Below are 15,834 nucleotides of genomic sequence, written 5' to 3' on the forward strand. Positions count from 1 at the left end.
ACAGCTTCCAGGTGTGGGTTCTTGTTCTGTCCTAGACCGCTGGCTGAGACCTGCCGCAAAAGCAGACTTGCCTTGCCTCATGTTTATTTTTTTTAAAAAAAAGGGCAGAAAATTTATTTAAGACAAACAAATAAAACGTCTCTCTTCAAAGCATTTTTATCCCTCCTAGAGAAGCGAACCCCAGTGCTTTCCCTTTAGCCCGTCAGATACTGCCATCTTCCGCAGTGTCAGGCTGCTGGGGAGGGTGGGGATTTCCCATGGCTTACTGTTTTCACTTGGCATGTGGGTGCTCTGGATGTGACCCTAGCTGTACAGTTTTTTGGGGAGGGAAGTATGATTGAAAGTCACTCCTGCGATCTTTTGCAAAGGATCCTAGTGATTCCTCCACTTCCCAGCATCTCTGTGAGCAGCACAGACTTGAAGCAGCCCAGCACTGGAAACTAAGACAGGGGAGGACGGCGTCTGCAACTTTCTGTAGCCCGCCCTGGACTTTCCGCAGGGCACCATGAAGTAGCAGTAGTGATCCACCAGGAACATCCTGATGCTGTTGAGGAAGCAGGCCAGTGAAGCCATCAGCCACCTCCAGAGAGAGAACTCCAAGCGGGACCCTGCCAGCAATAATTACCAACCCTCCAGCTAGGAGCCTTTCTCCATGTTACCGTGGAAGAACTGAGGAACGCAGAGGAGGTCGCACAATGAGTCAGTGGTAGAGCTAGAGAAAGAACCCAGGAGTTCTCTTGGCCCCGCCCCACCCAGTCCACTGTTCTCTAACCACTAGCTAACCATGCCTTCAAAGGACTGAGGAGTAAATCTTAGTGTAATTTAAAAGGGAGGCTCTGCTCTGAAAATTGGCTATAAAAATGACCTTTCTGTACTGCACAGCTCTGTCCCTGTGTGTGTATCGGACAGAGTCAGAACTCCTGCCAAAAATAAGTTCTGGCTGCTGCTTGGTCCTCTTACCCCTGAAGAGTCAACACAGCTGCGGGAGAGGCAACTGAACTCTATCTTGTGCATTGTCACCAGCACTGTTCCAATCATTCGCGCCTGGACAAACCCCTAATGCGGTGGCATGGATGTTGCTGAGGGCAGTCGCAATGACTAGTAGTGATGCGTGAGAAGGGAAGAACCAGCTTGATTCTCTGATCCCAGGAGGTGGGGCCTAAAGCCATCTTGTGCCATGAGCCTGTTGGACCTAGAGTCGCTGAGAGAGAGATGGTGGCAGTGCGGCTGCATGGGGGCCATCTTAGAGTCCCTTTTCAAAGCAGAACTGTCCTTTCTGTGGGTGTCAGTCTCTTACTGACCTCAACAGCGGTCCTGCCCACAGCACTAGGGCAGGAGATAGCCTTAAAGTTGAGCACTCTGCCCAGGATTGGTATGGAGGTTGGCTTGGTCCCCTAGCCAGTGCCCCGTTTACTTTATTCTTTTCTTTTTTACACTGTGCCGTGTGCTTGAAAATGCTTTAAGGAATCCACGAATGCCCACAGCACATTCTGCCTTGTGCTGAATGCAGCTTTATTTTACTTGTCCTGATTGTTGTGTACCCCCTTTGTCTGGATACACAGAAGTCAATCTGAGGCAGGACAGGGCACTGCCACCATTTCACTCTGTACCTGCTTCCCCTCCCTGTGTCTCGGTGTCCCACTCGGTGAAATGTGGCTGCTGACGCTGCCCCGCCCAGCTCCCAAGGGTGCTGTGAGGACTAATTCCTGGTTGCAGACGGGGTGCGCTGGAGGGTGCGCTGCAGACATGCTGAGTGTCCTCGTCCATAGCAGCAGGATCTCTGACGCTTAAGTCACTTTGCTGACTTGTAAATTTCATTAGCCTGGGTGAATCTAATCCCACATAAACTTTCAGCCAGGCTGGGCTCTTGCCATTGTCGCAGGATGTAAACCCCTGGCCCACGCTCTGGAATACTCGCAACACAGTCCCATTGAGGGCCAGAATGACTCCTCTGGGCCCCGCAATGAAATGCACAAGCCCAGTTCTGCTCTGAGCAGCGTCTGTTTGTTTGGGTTCCTTTGATTTATGCTGTCTGGCTGACAGAGCTTTCTCAGGCGGAAGCCAGGTCTCCCCACTGTGGGAGTGGCCATCAGCTGTTGTAGACACCCTACACCAGCACCTGCTTGGGTTAGCTGGGTTTGCAGTGGGCACAACCTCCTTAAATGTAAGTGTCTGGTCCTGCAGTGATTCACAGATAAGTTTTATGGAGGGATTGGTATGATGGGATAGCCTAATTTTCACAATTAATTTGGCAAATGATCTTTGATTATCAGCAGGTAGGTATGTCCAGTGGTCTGTGATGGGATGTTAGATGGGATGGGATCTGAGTTACTGCAGAGAATTCTTTCCTGGGTGATGGCTGGTGAGTCTTGCCCACATGCTCAGGGTTTAACTGATCGCCATATTTGGGGTCGGGAAGGAATTTTCCTCCAGGGCAGATTGGCAGAGGCCCTGGAGGTTTTTCGCCTTCCTCTGCAGCATGGGGCATGGGTCACTTGCTGGAGGATTCTCTGCAGCTTGAGGTCTTCAAACCACAATTTGAGGACTTCAATAACTCAGACATAGGTTAGGGTTTTGTTGTAGAAGTGGGTGGGTGAGATTCTGTGGTCTGTGTTTTGCAGGAGGTCAGACTAGACAATCATAATGGTCCCTTCTGACCTTTAAAGTCTGTGAGCCTATAACACCCTTTAGCCCAGGCATTGTCAGCATTTTGGGATCCGCCCAGGGAGGACATTGGGACTGGAGGTGAGAGGGGTCCTAGAGGAGCAGAAGATTCCCAGGAGCTGTGTGTGAAAGCCATCACTCTCAGTGAGGGAAATGGATGAACCAGTGTCAGGAGCAGCAGAGTGCTGATCTGTGACCAGCTTCACCCAGCTGCTGACATGCTATGTGCACAGTAATACGCAGCACTGCCTTGCATCCGCCCCACTGGGGAGCAGGGCGTGGACTCCATGCCTGCCAGGATCGGGCCCAGAGCTAGCATGGGAGAACAACCCTTCCCTTTGAAACCATTTTCCTAACTCGGATCTTGCAAACCCCGACAGCAGCTGTGCTTCGACCTATGTACAAGGACTATCAGAGAAATGGCCCAGTTAGTCCAGCATCCCAGCTGCTTCAGAGAATGGAGCAGGAAACACCCCAGTGGAATTACTTGCCCTTGAAAGAGGTTCCTTCTTGAGCCCTGTGAGTTGGTGCTGACAGCTGTTAAATGTGTTATGGTAGCAGTGAGAGGCCTGTTGTATTAATTTAGATGGAATAAAGGGGCCTAAAGAATCAAAGGTGTTAATATGACTTGTCACTGTCCAGCACTAAAGAATGTTAAACAAGGGGTGGGGTTTGGCAGAGACTTGAGCCTGCATAGTACCCTGGCAAACACGCCATGAACAATCCTTTTAACGTTGTATTGAAGATAAAGAAAAGAAGGAAAAACGGTTAAAGCATTTGAAATGTAAAGTAGTAAGCCAGGCTTTCATTTCAACAGCGTCCCTTGTTCCCGTCCCCTTCGGTGGGACAGAGTTTTTAGGAGGAAAAACCCTCGTCTGACAGTCTCTTAGATGGTATCAGAATGGTGATAACCGTCCTGTGGGGGGAGAAGAGAAGAAGTGAGTTAAGAATGGGCTGGAGCAGTTGGTGAAGCCTGATCTCATTTCCTTGACACCAAAACAAGACAAACAGACAAAAGAGGAGAGAAAAGAACAGCGAAGCTGGAAAATGCAGCTTTGGTCTCTGGGGCTGGCTCTCACTTATGTCACTGCTGGAGACACACAGGCTCAGCACATGGTCTGATTAGTCGCTCCGAGACCTGGCAAACTTGTACCAGCATCGGGCAGTTCAGGGCATTGCATTTAGTTGCCTCTCTCTGGTCACAGACTCGTGGTTGTGTTGCAAAATAAGCAGTTGTGGCCAGCTAAGCCAGACGCTTATTAGACAGAAGGCAAAAGAAGTGAGGGGAAAGAGAAGAGAAGAGATAAGGTGGGGAGGGGGGACAAAGGGTCACATCCCAGGTGGTATTTGGGATTCAGCCAGAGCTGGTGGAATTGGCGATGTCATCTGGCTGCTCCTCTCTGGCGTAGTTTAGCCAGGACATCTCTCAGGATCCAGAGTCCCAGGAGATGGTACGGGTGGCAGCTCACTCAGTAGCCAATTTTTTTTCTCCCCAAAATCTTTCTTTGAGGACCCCAAAGGGAGTGGTGGGTGGAATAGCCCAGCCCCTCATTATTTTGTTCAATGGGTAGACCTGGTTGGTTCACTGAATTCTGGTCCCCCAGGCATGATCTTAACTGTCCTTGAGTTACCTCAGGAGGCCTTTTTGTTTGGATAAGTCAGTGTCTCGCTCTCTCTTTTTTTGCACCTTTTCCTATCAGCATACATTGTTGTAGGTTACTGTGACATCTCATGAACTTCCGCCCTCTTTTGGAGAGGAGCTCCCAGTTAGGGTACATTTGTAGGCCCAATTATTACAAAAGGCCCCAGCTGAGATCAAGGCCCCATTGTGCTGGGTGCTGCATGAACCCAGAGGGAGAGAGAATCCCTGCCCCAAAGAGCTTCCAGTCTAAGTAAACAAGATAGGTTGGGTGAGGCAGAAACAAGCACAGAGCGGGTAAGTGACTGCCCAAGGTCACGTGGCAGGTCAGCGGCAGAGCTGGGAATAGAACTCAGGTGGCCTGTGTCCCCACCTTGGTCACTAGCCCGTGCTGCCTGTACCACGCGCTGCCTGTACCATGCTGCAGCTGGGGGAGAGCTTGTATATCTGTTTTCTATTTACAGAAGCTCAAAGCATCAGGGCACCTCCCTGCCGTATCAGACCCTCCCCTGGGGAGCAGTTTGCTGCTGAGCTGTGCCTGGCTGCTGCCACTGGGATCCCTCTAGGGTTTTGTTGCTTACTTTGGACTGGCGGCCAGGTCGAGCACTTCCCGGCATGTGTACCATGATCCAAACTGTTCACTGCATTCCGACCGCGGAATCTCTATTCCCGGGGCAGCGCGAGGCCATGGGGAGCCTGGCTCGACCTGCGAAGCTTGCTGGGTATTTGTGGTGAGGCAGCAAAGAGAGACTATGAAACCGAGCCCGTTGTATCGGCAAGCTCCAGGGGCAAACACAGGGACCCCAGTGCTGCACTGTCCCTTTGGTCAGAGCCCTGAGGGTCCAGCAGAACCTTGGCAGAGTTCACGGAGTCTCTTCCCAGACCCCAGGTGTAAGGTTAGAGGGGCTGGGAAGTCTGTAGCCAAGCTCCTGCCGATGTCCATGGCACAGGATCGGGCCCTCACTCTGTGCCCCTGGGTCTGTGATCACTACTGTCTGTTCTCTGCAGGTGGAGCCCAATGCCACCATCGCCGAGATCAAGAACCTCTTCACCAAGTCCCGTATGTATGGCATGAGCTCGCTTGTGTCGGCCCTGCCCCCACTCTTCATCAGACTCCCACCCTCTGCTCACTGCCCCCATGAAACTGACCCCGCCAAGCACCGACCTCCATGGCAGTTGAGGGTGCTTAGTGCCCTGCAACACTGGGCCTTTGACCCCGAGCTGCCTGGCATGTCCCATGTGCTAGAGCAGAGCCAGGGCTCAGCTGCAATGGGCGTATGGGGCCTCTTGTGGTTCTCCTGACCTTGCTCCTCGCCAGTGCTGTCTAGTGTCATCCTGCTGGGCTCCAGGCCTAGCCTGTGTGGCGGTGGAGCAGGCTGTGCCATACGCCTCACGAACGCAGGACGGTATCGAGTATTCAGAGTGGTAAAGGGGAGGGTAAGAAAAAACAGCTTCCCACGGGAAGCCGCCACTTCTCCTGAAAATGTTCTTCAGTCAAAAATCCAATTTCCCACCAACAGCCAGTTTATGATGGCAGACTTTGACCAGCTTCCTAGTGGGTGGTGAGAAACCTCTGCAGCCTGCGGCGTTCGTAGCGCGCCCGTCACCACAGCATCTAGGCCTTGAGATCGCTGTGAGTGAAATTCCTCCTGTGCAGCAGGCCAGCACAAAGCGTAGGCACCGCTTGTGTCCCACAGGAGTCCTCAAAATGGGGCATAGCAGGTGTCTGGGCCTTGTGCTGGCTGCCCACACGGGGGGCATCCCCTGGCATTTCAGTGCTTGGCCAGTGGGCTTGAAGACCCATCAACAGCGGGAGCCACCTAGGCAGGAGCCAGCCTGTCGCCTTCTGCCCTTAGCAAGGTGCTTGAAGGCCCAGCTCAGCCTCGTGAGTTTCCATAACAGCAGCGTGGTTTGGTGCTGATCAGTGGCACAGTCAGGGATTTTGAAGCCACAGGCGTGATGCCATTGTCTCTGCTTTTCTCTCTGCAGATCCCCAGTGGTACCCAGCCCGACAGTCCCTTCGCCTTGACCCCAGTAAGTTAGAGCGCCGTGGGGGCTCTGACAGCTGTCGCTGCATCTGTTCCCAGGCGCGCCTCTCTGCTGCTGCTGATTGGGTGCCCCGTGGGTGGGGAAAGCGCCTGAGGGGAACATGAGCCACAGGGGCCTGTGGGGCAGGTGCTGACGCTGTTCCGGAGGGTGAGAGATCTGTTCAACCACCAAAGGACTAGGGCTCTAGGAAAACCCAGATTTCTGGCGAAGGGCCCTGTGGGCTTCCCAGCTTGTACACAAGGGAGAGCGAATCTCAGAGGACTGTGATCTCGGACCTGCAGCAGGGGCGGTGGTTCGTTCTCCACATGGCTTTCAGGAGGGTGTCGCTGTGCCGCAGTGAACAGGGGAGCATTGCCGTGTTTCAGGGAGCTGGGGTCACTTGGGCACGTTGCCATGGAACCAATGCCAGGGTAGCATATTGCATTGGCATCCCGGTTGGCGCCCCCTCCTCCTCCCCTTTGCCCTCTCTGAGTCTCCGCTCTCTTTCTAGAGGGGAAGTCCCTGAAGGATGAGGACGTGCTACAGAACCTGCCGGTAGGCACCACAGCCACACTGTACTTCCGGGACCTGGGTGCGCAGATCAGCTGGGTGACGGTGAGCAGTGGCAAAGGTCTGCCTGAGAAAGCCCCCCCTGCCCATAGGCACCCCCCCGTGCTCACCGCACGCTCTGCCTTTCAGGTCTTCCTCACTGAGTACGCTGGGCCCCTGCTGATCTACCTGCTCTTCTACTTCCGAGTGCCCTTCATCTATGGCCCCAAGTACGACTTCACCTCCAGCAAGCACTCGGTCGTGCAGTGAGTACCCGTGACTGCGTCTGCTTAGCCTGCGCTGGGGCCGTGCCCTGGGATCTGGGCCTTCTCCTGAGCTGTTGGTGGCAAAGACCCTGTAGAACACCTGAGCCCTAGGAAAACAAACAGATGGGACGTGGATCCCACTCCTGGAGGGCCCTGTCTCCCAGGCCAGGCCTCCAGCCCCCAGGTTGGCCTCCTCTCCAGAGCGGGATGAGTGGGGAAGAGAAGATCTCACCCCTACAGGGACGTCATGCCGGTTGGATTCCCTGCTGGTGTCGCCAGGCAGTCTGGGATCTGGCTGTCATTCAGCCATTGGATGTTCAGCAATGGGCAGGCCACGGAGAGGGACTAGGGGATGGCGAGTGCTCTGAGCTGTTGCACCGGAAAGGCTGTTGATTCCTGGCAGGAGGGAACAGTTTATGATCCCCAGAGCATCTCCTTGTGGCTCAGCAAGGGAGCTCTGCTTTAGGCTCCAGCACGGCCCCCATCCAGCCCTGCTGGTGAGCAGCCTTCGGGGGAGCTGGCAGGTGCTCTCTGTTGGGACACAGGGGACTTGCCTGCTCAGAACAATTCCCTAGTGGGAAATGTACCCCCAGCCCGTGTCCCAGAGGCATTGGTCCCCACTAGTACCCTTGTGCCTCCCTTCCAGCCTGGCCTGCATCTGCCACTCGTTCCACTACATCAAGCGTCTGCTGGAGACCATCTTTGTCCATCGGTTTTCCCATGGGACGATGCCCTTGCGCAACATCTTCAAGGTGAGCAGGCTGGAGGCAGCACCGGGCAGAGGGCAGGGCCTGGGGGCAGGTGAAGTGAAGTGAGGGACGGGGGCTGGGGCAGCGGCTGTCTGGGGGATCCTTTTGACTTGTCTCCCTAGTGGAGCCTGTGTTAAAAGAGCATTTCCTGATTTGTCTCTAGAATTGCACATACTACTGGGGCTTTGCAGCCTGGATGGCGTATTACATCAACCACCCGCTGTACACCCCACCGAGTAAGTGACCCTTTGCCACTCTCTTGACATGCGATTCCAGATCTTCTGTTTAACAGACAGCTTGCCTGAGGGGCTGTCCTTCCTTTTCCACTGCCTTGCTTCAGCCCTTCCCTCCCACCCCCGATTCCACGAGAGGCCTGCAGGTATCCCACAAGGCACAGCGGCTGCTGCACAACACTCAGTTTCCCACAAGGCAGTGTGTCTGCGTGGCACGTGGAAACACTGGGATCCTACCCACCGTGCACCATGCTTTTGCTGATACAGCCATGTGGTCACAAGGCACCAGTGCAAGCAGTCGAGTGTGACCACATGCCACAGAGATAGTGTTGTCGCAGCACTGTGCTGACAGACCTGTCCCTGGCACAGCTTCTTAGCATAGCCAAGGTCTTAGAGACATGGGGCAAGTCCAGGCTTCAGGCTAGTCTGGCTTGTGTCTCTGCAGGATGTAGTGGTGACTCGGAGGTGGGAGCACTGTCAGCCCTGAATGAGGGGAGCTGCTCGCTCAGCAGCATGTGGAGACTTCAAATCTTGGATGAGTTTCTCAAAGCTCCGCTTTAGCTCGGCCACGAGTTCTGGGCCAGGTGCTGGTGAAGGGGGAGGGTCTCTGGGCTGGGCTAGGCAGGGGTCAGTCTGAATGGGCAGGATGGTTCCTCCTGGCCCTGAAATCTGAGCCGTCAGTTTTAAACAAATAGGCAGAAAATTGCTTCCCTCTCAGTCCCGTTTCCTCAGCATCTCTAGTTGTAAACTGCCTCGCTCCCCAGCGCCCCCTGGTGATCAGGCCTGACTTGCTAGTGTAAAAGACAAGCAGCAGCCAGTGTTCTTGTTTTATGAAAGGCCTTTTGTCCCTTCCTGCATCGTAAAGGGCTAAAAACCCAACTGAACAAGCCACACTCTCCTGTTTTGCATGTCAGGTTCCATCGAACCTTCCTCCACTCCTGCAGCAGCCCGTGACCTCGATTCCTTCCCTGTATCTCCATGCGCTGATGTGTGTGGTCCAGCTGCCCTACGGTGTCTTGTACCGTACGCCCTGCCTAGCAGTTTCACCCCCCCTTTGCTCGTTCCTGTCCATTACTCCAGCTGGCTCTGACCCTGGAAGAAGTGGCCCCCCTTGGGACTGCCCTGCCCTCACCCTTAGAGAGGCGGGATGAGCAGGGAAGGTCCCCGTGCTGTGGCTCTGGATACGCACCAGCCCTAGAGGTGTTCATCTGGTATCTTTCATGGGCACTTAACAGATCCACCCCACCCTTGCTATGAATTTTTGTTTCTTTCCGAGCCATTATTGCCATAGGGCCTGCGAACACCAAAGCCACGTGCTCCCCGTGCTGACCATGTGTTAGCTTGTTCCTTATGCAAACGCCAGGCTCTGACCCTGTAAACCCACCCCTAGCACCCCGTGAGATGAGTGTTCTTCCCCCACCCCCCAGGCCGGGCTAATCTCTGCCTTTCCCCTCCCCTACAGCCTACGGCGACGAGCAGGTGAAGCTGGCACTAATTATATTCCTGGTAAGAGCTGCCAGCGGCAGGGAGGGGAGCAGGGAAGGAGGCTGCTCAGCTGGGTTTGGGCAGGAGTGTCAAAGGGGGTACCGGGGTTGTGCCCATTGGAGATGGGCATGTGTGCAAAGGTGGGGGGGGGGGAATGAGGGTGCCAGAGTGTGGGGCTGGGGAGAGGGAGGGATGAGGCTGCCAGGAGGATGGGTGGCGGGTGGCACAGTTCTCTGCTGCCACTGCAAGAGTGTTGCCAGGCCAATGCCCTTCCAGGCCCACGCCCCTCTGAGCTGATAGGGGATCCTGCCACTGCAAGAGGGATTGAACCCCCAGGCCAGGGAGAGGGAAGGGGGTTGTTGGGACCCAGGGCACTGATCGATCTTCTGCTTCCTCCTCAGTTCTGCCAGCTGGGGAACTTCTCCATTCACATCGCTCTGCGGAACCTGCGGCCGGCGGGTGAGTGGGGACAGGGCCCCGCTGGCCCTCCAGGGCCTCAGTCGCTCAGGGGTGACTGGGCAAGGATGGTCAGTCCGAGGGCAGCCTGAGGGTGGGGGCGAGGCCTGCTTGTATCCCTGGCTGAGGTATGGGGATTGGGAGCGCACTCTGGGTCCGGGGCTTAGTCTGAGGGAGAATCTATCCCCCCCATGCCCCTTGTGCCCGTTCACAGAGGGGTCTCCTCCTTGCTCTCCATCCTCCCAGCTCCCCAGAGTCTTGCTAATGTTTAATGTAAGAAACACAGGAGAAAGCCCCCCTCTCTTCCTCAGGCCCCCTGTAAGCATCCTCGGGGGCAGAGACGGGCAGCGATAGACAAGTCTCTCTCTAAACCGCCATGGCTTTCCTGGGTTGTGGAGGACACCTGCGTTCCCAATGCAGACACCTCTGTCTGGGCGCTGGTGGCTCCAGTGACTGGTTCATAGCAGTGTCTGGAACAGCCTGGCTGGCAGATCCTTGGTCTCCAGGCACAACCACCGTAGAGGCCTCAGCCTCTCTGGGCAGGACATGGCACCCTGACTGGGATGTGGCTGTCCCAGATGTGTGTAGTCCCAGCAGCTGGGGAGGGGGTGCGAGTGGGGGAACACTGAATGAGTCCTGGGCAGCTTGGCACGCTGCCTCTTTACTGCCCCATCAGCCCCAATGGTGCCCGGTGCAGCAGGGCAGGGATGGGGGAACATGCCATTGGCTCAGGCGCCGGTGGGCTGCAGGAAGCCCTGGCCGCTGGGTGAGTGGAGATCTGATGCACCACACTGGGTGCTGCAGCAGCATCTCCCTGGAGAATGGTGTCTGACAGGACTGTCTCCCCAGTTCCCGCAGAAAGCTGATCCCACTTCCCAGGGGGGGTCTCATTGCTCCTGTGCAATAAATCATGCTGCTTCTCTCCTTCCCAGGCTCCAAGACTAGGAAGATCCCATATCCCACCAAGAACCCCTTCACGTGGCTCTTTCTGCTAGTGTCATGTCCTAATTATACCTATGAGGTGAGCCCCGCCCCACCAGCAGCAACTGGTGGGTTCCCTGAGCCGAGGGCTGCCTGGCACCAGCCCACCCTGCTCCACAGATCTTGTTCCTGGTCTCACTGGAAGCATCTCCATGAGCTGCAGCTGCCTCTCTGAGCCAGGCGGCTAGAGAGTGACCTTCCAGCTGCCTCCTGTTTGCTGTTAATTAATAACGAGCTTGTGTTCCTCATCCACATGGGGGGCCCCAGGCTCCACAAACTGTCTATGGCTCTGTATGATCTCAGCTCTATTGGAACATCACTGTGCACCTCAGAAATGCAACTGTCTCTGGGGTGGAACTGAGCAGTGGCTTAACAGCCACACAGTTGAACCCATTAGGGCAGGAAGCCAAGGAGAATGCCCTTGTCTAACTGAAACTGCAGGGGGAATTCAGAAGGTGGCAGGACTTGAATTTGGGTGGGAAACTGGGAGTTAACAGCCCTGCTTCTTGGAAAAGTGCCAGTGAGAAATAGCTGTTACCTCGCACCCCTAGTGCTATGCTAAGACATTGGGGTCAGCCCTGACTGAGAAGGGAAAGTGCCCCTGCCTGAGCTCCCCACTCTGCTCCCTGCAGGACAGCGCCCCCTTGCACTGTATTGGGGTCAGAACAGACAGAGAGAGCAGAGCACCCGCTGCTGAACTCCCCACTCCATGGCCTGCAGGACAGCACCCCTATTAAATCAGCATCAGCCATTAGCAAGCACCTGTGTTCTGCCTGGCCCAGCCCTGCATAGCTCTGGGAGCTGATGAGGCAACATGGCAGCAAATGCCCAACCTGGCACCGCCAGCAAAGCCTCGGGCCTGAAGCCAGCTCTTGGGTGTTCAGGGGCCGTACGTCCAGCCAGCTCTGGGCTCCCAGACACTGGCAGAGCTGGGTTCGAGGGGGCCGAATTTGACTGTCATGATTCCTAAAGTTGGGCATCAATCAGTTCTCCAGGCGCCTGCTGCCTCGCATGTGCCCAGCCACCCATCCTCCAACTCAGCTGCTGCCAGGGCTGAGGACTCCTCATTGCTGGGGAGACCAGGTCCCCCGGCTGCCCTGATCTCAGCTGGGGGAACCCCTTGCCTTCCCCCAATCCCTGGTGTAGGTAAGGGAGTGAAAGCTCCCCCTGCCAGTCCCATCATGCCCAGCACCCTTATTCCTGCCCTAGCCTCTCCCTCCCCATAGGGGCACAGTGTGGGGGAAAAAGTTCCCCTGGGAACTGGCCCCTTTGACTCCACTTTCCTTCCAGCCCCTGGGCATTAGGTTACCCCTCCAGTGCTGGATAGTCCCTTCCCAGGAGGGTCTGAGATTGCTCAGCTCTTAGGGTCTGGGCGGGCCCGGCCCCCCTGCCATTTGAGTCTACGTTAAGGCACGGCAGGCTCCGCACAGAGAATGCAGTAGATGCAGGCGTGCTGGGTCTGTGCCCATTTAGAGGGAGCCCTTCACCGGCTGGGCCAGCGTCCCTGCCTCCCACTGCCACATACGCTCTGGGTACGCGACTTGGGGCACTCTGGGTTATTAATGGCTCAGGGCATTGCTCTGTGTCACAGGGTCTGCAGGCCCCTGCTCACAACAGCCGAGGTCTAGTAGGGGGTTGCAGGTCAGGATAGAGGGGCACTGGCAGAGCTGGGCAGTGGAGGGAACCCAGGGCTTGGATAGCAGTGGATTGGGTTGGGGTTGAGGGGCACTGGCAGGACTGGGGGGAGGGAAGCCCAGGACAGGGGCAGCAGGTGGGCACTGGAAGGCGGTTGTCAGCGTTAAATGCATGCCTGGCTGGTGCCGAGGCAGCAGGCTGAGGTGCCCTGCTGGAGCTCAGGATGTGCCTGTCACAGGGCCCGGCCAGAGGCCAGTCCATCTTCCCACGGTCATTCTCCCTGCCCATGAAGGCGTCGGAGCTGGGGCCTGGCAGGGGCCCTTCGCGTGGAGGCGAGTGCAGGGAGTCTCAGCAGCCAGTGTCGTCATGCCCCTCCCCCATGTGCCAGGGCTTGGATTGCACAGCTCAATGTCTTCCACCTCTGCCCCCCCTCAGGGTCAGGTACCCGACATGGGCTGCTCATCTGGGCACCCCTAGTGGGTGGCCAGATCTGCTGCTGTGCTGCAAATGGCTCAGTGAACTTGAATGAGCGCCCCCGTCCGTGAGTGAGTGCCACTCACGCGGCCTGGCCTCTCCTGTGCCATGCGAGGGAGGGTTCTGCCCAGCCCCTGGCTTCCCCAGCGCTAACTGCAGCTGTTCCTCTTCCAGGTGGGCTCCTGGATCGGCTTCGCCATCATGACCCAGTGTCTCCCAGGTGAGCGCGGTGTCGGGGAAGGAACCAGGGCGTGGGGATGCCACATTGTCTCCTCACAATGTCTGGGTGGCATAGGCCAGGCAGGTCTTGCTGCCTTGATGCCAGGGCCACCCTTCCCTGTTCTGTGGGAACAATAAGCCCCTACATGGCCAGCAGTAGGGCTCCCAGCATGTCACAGAGATCATCCCTCTCCAGGGGGAACCGAGGCACGGGCAGGCCACAGCACCTGCCTGAGTTGTCGTCGTAGATGGGGAATAGAATCCAGGAATCCTGACTCCCAGCCCTGCTCACGTGACCACACTCAAGGAGTTTGGTGGGTGTCAGCCCAGTTCCTGGCTGGCAGGATGAGCTGGGTTCACAGCCCACCTCCCCAGGCTCCCTGCGCTCGAGGCTCGTTCTGGTGCCCAGCACCGAGGGACTCGCCCCGTCTGCAGGGAGTAGGCGAAGCAAAGATGGCAGCGTGAGCTGCCCTGCAGCCGAGGCTCTTGGATGATTTGCCCTGGTGTGAGCTGCTTTCCCTGGCATCTGCTGGCTGCCTTTTCCCAGGGGTGGCAGCGCCCAGGGATCTCCAGCCCATCAGGCGGGAGCCCCCTGCTCCTCCCTCCAGGGAATGCAGATCCCTCATCTTGTGCAGCATCTGGTTGTTGGTCCTCTTGGAGGCAGCGAGAGGGGAGCCAGTGGTGGGGGCTGGCCCAAGTGGGGAGCTCTCATTTTAGGCTTGAGCTGAACCAGATCCAAGCGCAAGGGGGTAAAGTCATTTTTCTAACCTGACCCTTTGTCCTGAACCTGAGTCAGTGCCGCTGCCTCCTCTGGCCGGGAATGGGAGAAGTTGGCTCTCAGCTGGGCCCAGGGCACTTGGCACCGTGACTGTGAAACTGGGTCCTACCAGCCCCTGCTGCTGTGCGAGAGGCACTGTGACTCGTGGGTGCCCCCACAGCACAGCACAGAGAGGTGGCCGACAGGAGCAGGGCACACGCTCATGCCAACCCCCTGTGGCAAGAGGAGAGCTGACCCGCAAGGTCCTGTTTCCCTACCCAACCCCCGGAGTAGGGTCCCCTCAGGGCTGTAGGGTGGGGTGATGGCAAGGGGGTGCCCCCCCCATTCCTCACTGCTTTCCTCCCTGCCCACAGTGGCCCTGTTCTCTCTGGTCGGCTTCATCCAAATGACCATCTGGGCGAAGGGGAAGCACCGCAGCTACCTGAAGGAGTTCCGGGACTACCCACCCCTGCGCTCGCCTATCATCCCCTTCCTGCTCTGAGCCACGGGGGCTTTGGGTATTTGTGCAGTCCAGGAGGAGCCCCCCCCCGCTCTCCCCACTGGCACAGGGTTTGGGGGAAGCTGCACACTCACCCAACTCCCTGCTGCTGGGTTTCTGCAGCTGCCCCTGTGCTCCCTTGGGGGCTGCCCCGCCCCCCAGGGAAGCCAACACCCAGCCCTGCTCAGAGCCAGGTCCTGTGTTCTCCTCCTGCTGCGTCGTGCACCCAGATCTAGATTCCTGTCGAACTGGAAACTAACCCAGGGAGAAGCTGGAGCTGCCTCTGCCTGGATGCAGCCACGCAGAGCTGTGGCCTGGAGGAAGGACCCTGGCCCCAGGCACCTGCCAACGCTTACCGATCCCAGAGGAGCTGAGTGCTCGTGCCCCCAGTGTTGCTGGTGGGAGTGGCAGGTGCTGAGCCGCACCGGAGACCAGGCCCCTTTCTCCAGGTACTGGCTTAGGATTGTAGGAGCCTCATTTCAGGCTCTTGAGCAGGAAGAGAAACTTCTTGGCAGGGCCTCAGGGGGCAAGCACTGGGCTGGGGCATGGGCCCTGTTGAGCACTTCTCTCCTTCGAAAGCTGCCTGGGGGCTGCTGCAAGACACAGCTGGGCTCTGGCTTCTGCCCTGCACCCCAGGCTGACAGGAAGAGGGCGGGATGGTAGCCGAGGCTGGCAGGGTCTGGTCAGGCCCCCAGCCCCAGGCTGCCTTTCCCCTGTGCCCTGCTGGGCCCATGGACTGTCTGTTTAGAATGATGCTCCAGGGTCTCATGCTGGCACAAGCAGGAGTCAGGAGTGAGGCATGTTGGTGGGGGGCAGAACTGAGCCAGGAGTAGGGTGACAGGCGAAAAGGGAAGGGGAACAGCACTACTGTGTAGGGAAAGCCAGGGGCGGCAGGTCAGGATTGCAGGGCACTGGCAGGGCTGTGGGGGCAGGGGCAGGATTGAGGTGCAGTAGCAGGGCTGTGGGGGGAGCTCAGCTGGCAGCTGCTGGACTCAAGCCAGCACCGTAAATTGTAAGCACAGTAAAGTTTTGTCTTTTGTACCATTCTTCTGTTCCATTCTTCCCTGTGCCGCTGAGCGGCCGCCGTTCCAGGCTGTAGCTCCAGCCTCGCTCTGCCGGGATGGCAGGGGGCAGAGCAGGCTATTCTAATAAAGACATGGGGTGAGGCCCTTCTGGGGCCCGGTCCAGCTCCCTCCTGCA

The 15,834-nt window shown here is 57.1% G+C and overlaps 1 protein-coding gene across 4 annotated transcripts in view; it reads left to right on the plus strand.

Annotated features, from left to right (window-relative positions):
• The window catches only part of TECR (trans-2,3-enoyl-CoA reductase), a 43,281-nt gene extending 27,447 nt beyond the window's left edge, over window positions 1–15,834 (plus strand). For all 4 annotated transcript variants that reach the window (XM_032781401.2, XM_032781398.2, XM_032781399.2 and 1 more), the window contains 11 exons: window positions 5,312–5,363; window positions 6,293–6,337; window positions 6,843–6,946; window positions 7,031–7,146; window positions 7,793–7,898; window positions 8,059–8,131; window positions 9,591–9,634; window positions 10,015–10,072; window positions 11,002–11,090; window positions 13,334–13,379; window positions 14,510–15,834. In XM_032781401.2, coding sequence (XP_032637292.1) covers window positions 5,312–5,363; window positions 6,293–6,337; window positions 6,843–6,946; window positions 7,031–7,146; window positions 7,793–7,898; window positions 8,059–8,131; window positions 9,591–9,634; window positions 10,015–10,072; window positions 11,002–11,090; window positions 13,334–13,379; window positions 14,510–14,637 — 861 coding nt within the window. In that variant the 3' untranslated portion in view covers window positions 14,638–15,834. The remainder of the gene's footprint in view (window positions 1–5,311; window positions 5,364–6,292; window positions 6,338–6,842; window positions 6,947–7,030; window positions 7,147–7,792; window positions 7,899–8,058; window positions 8,132–9,590; window positions 9,635–10,014; window positions 10,073–11,001; window positions 11,091–13,333; window positions 13,380–14,509) is intronic.

The sequence above is a fragment of the Chelonoidis abingdonii genome, chromosome 26, assembly GCF_003597395.2.
Source record: "Chelonoidis abingdonii isolate Lonesome George chromosome 26, CheloAbing_2.0, whole genome shotgun sequence".
Taxonomy (NCBI): Eukaryota; Metazoa; Chordata; order Testudines; family Testudinidae; genus Chelonoidis; species Chelonoidis abingdonii.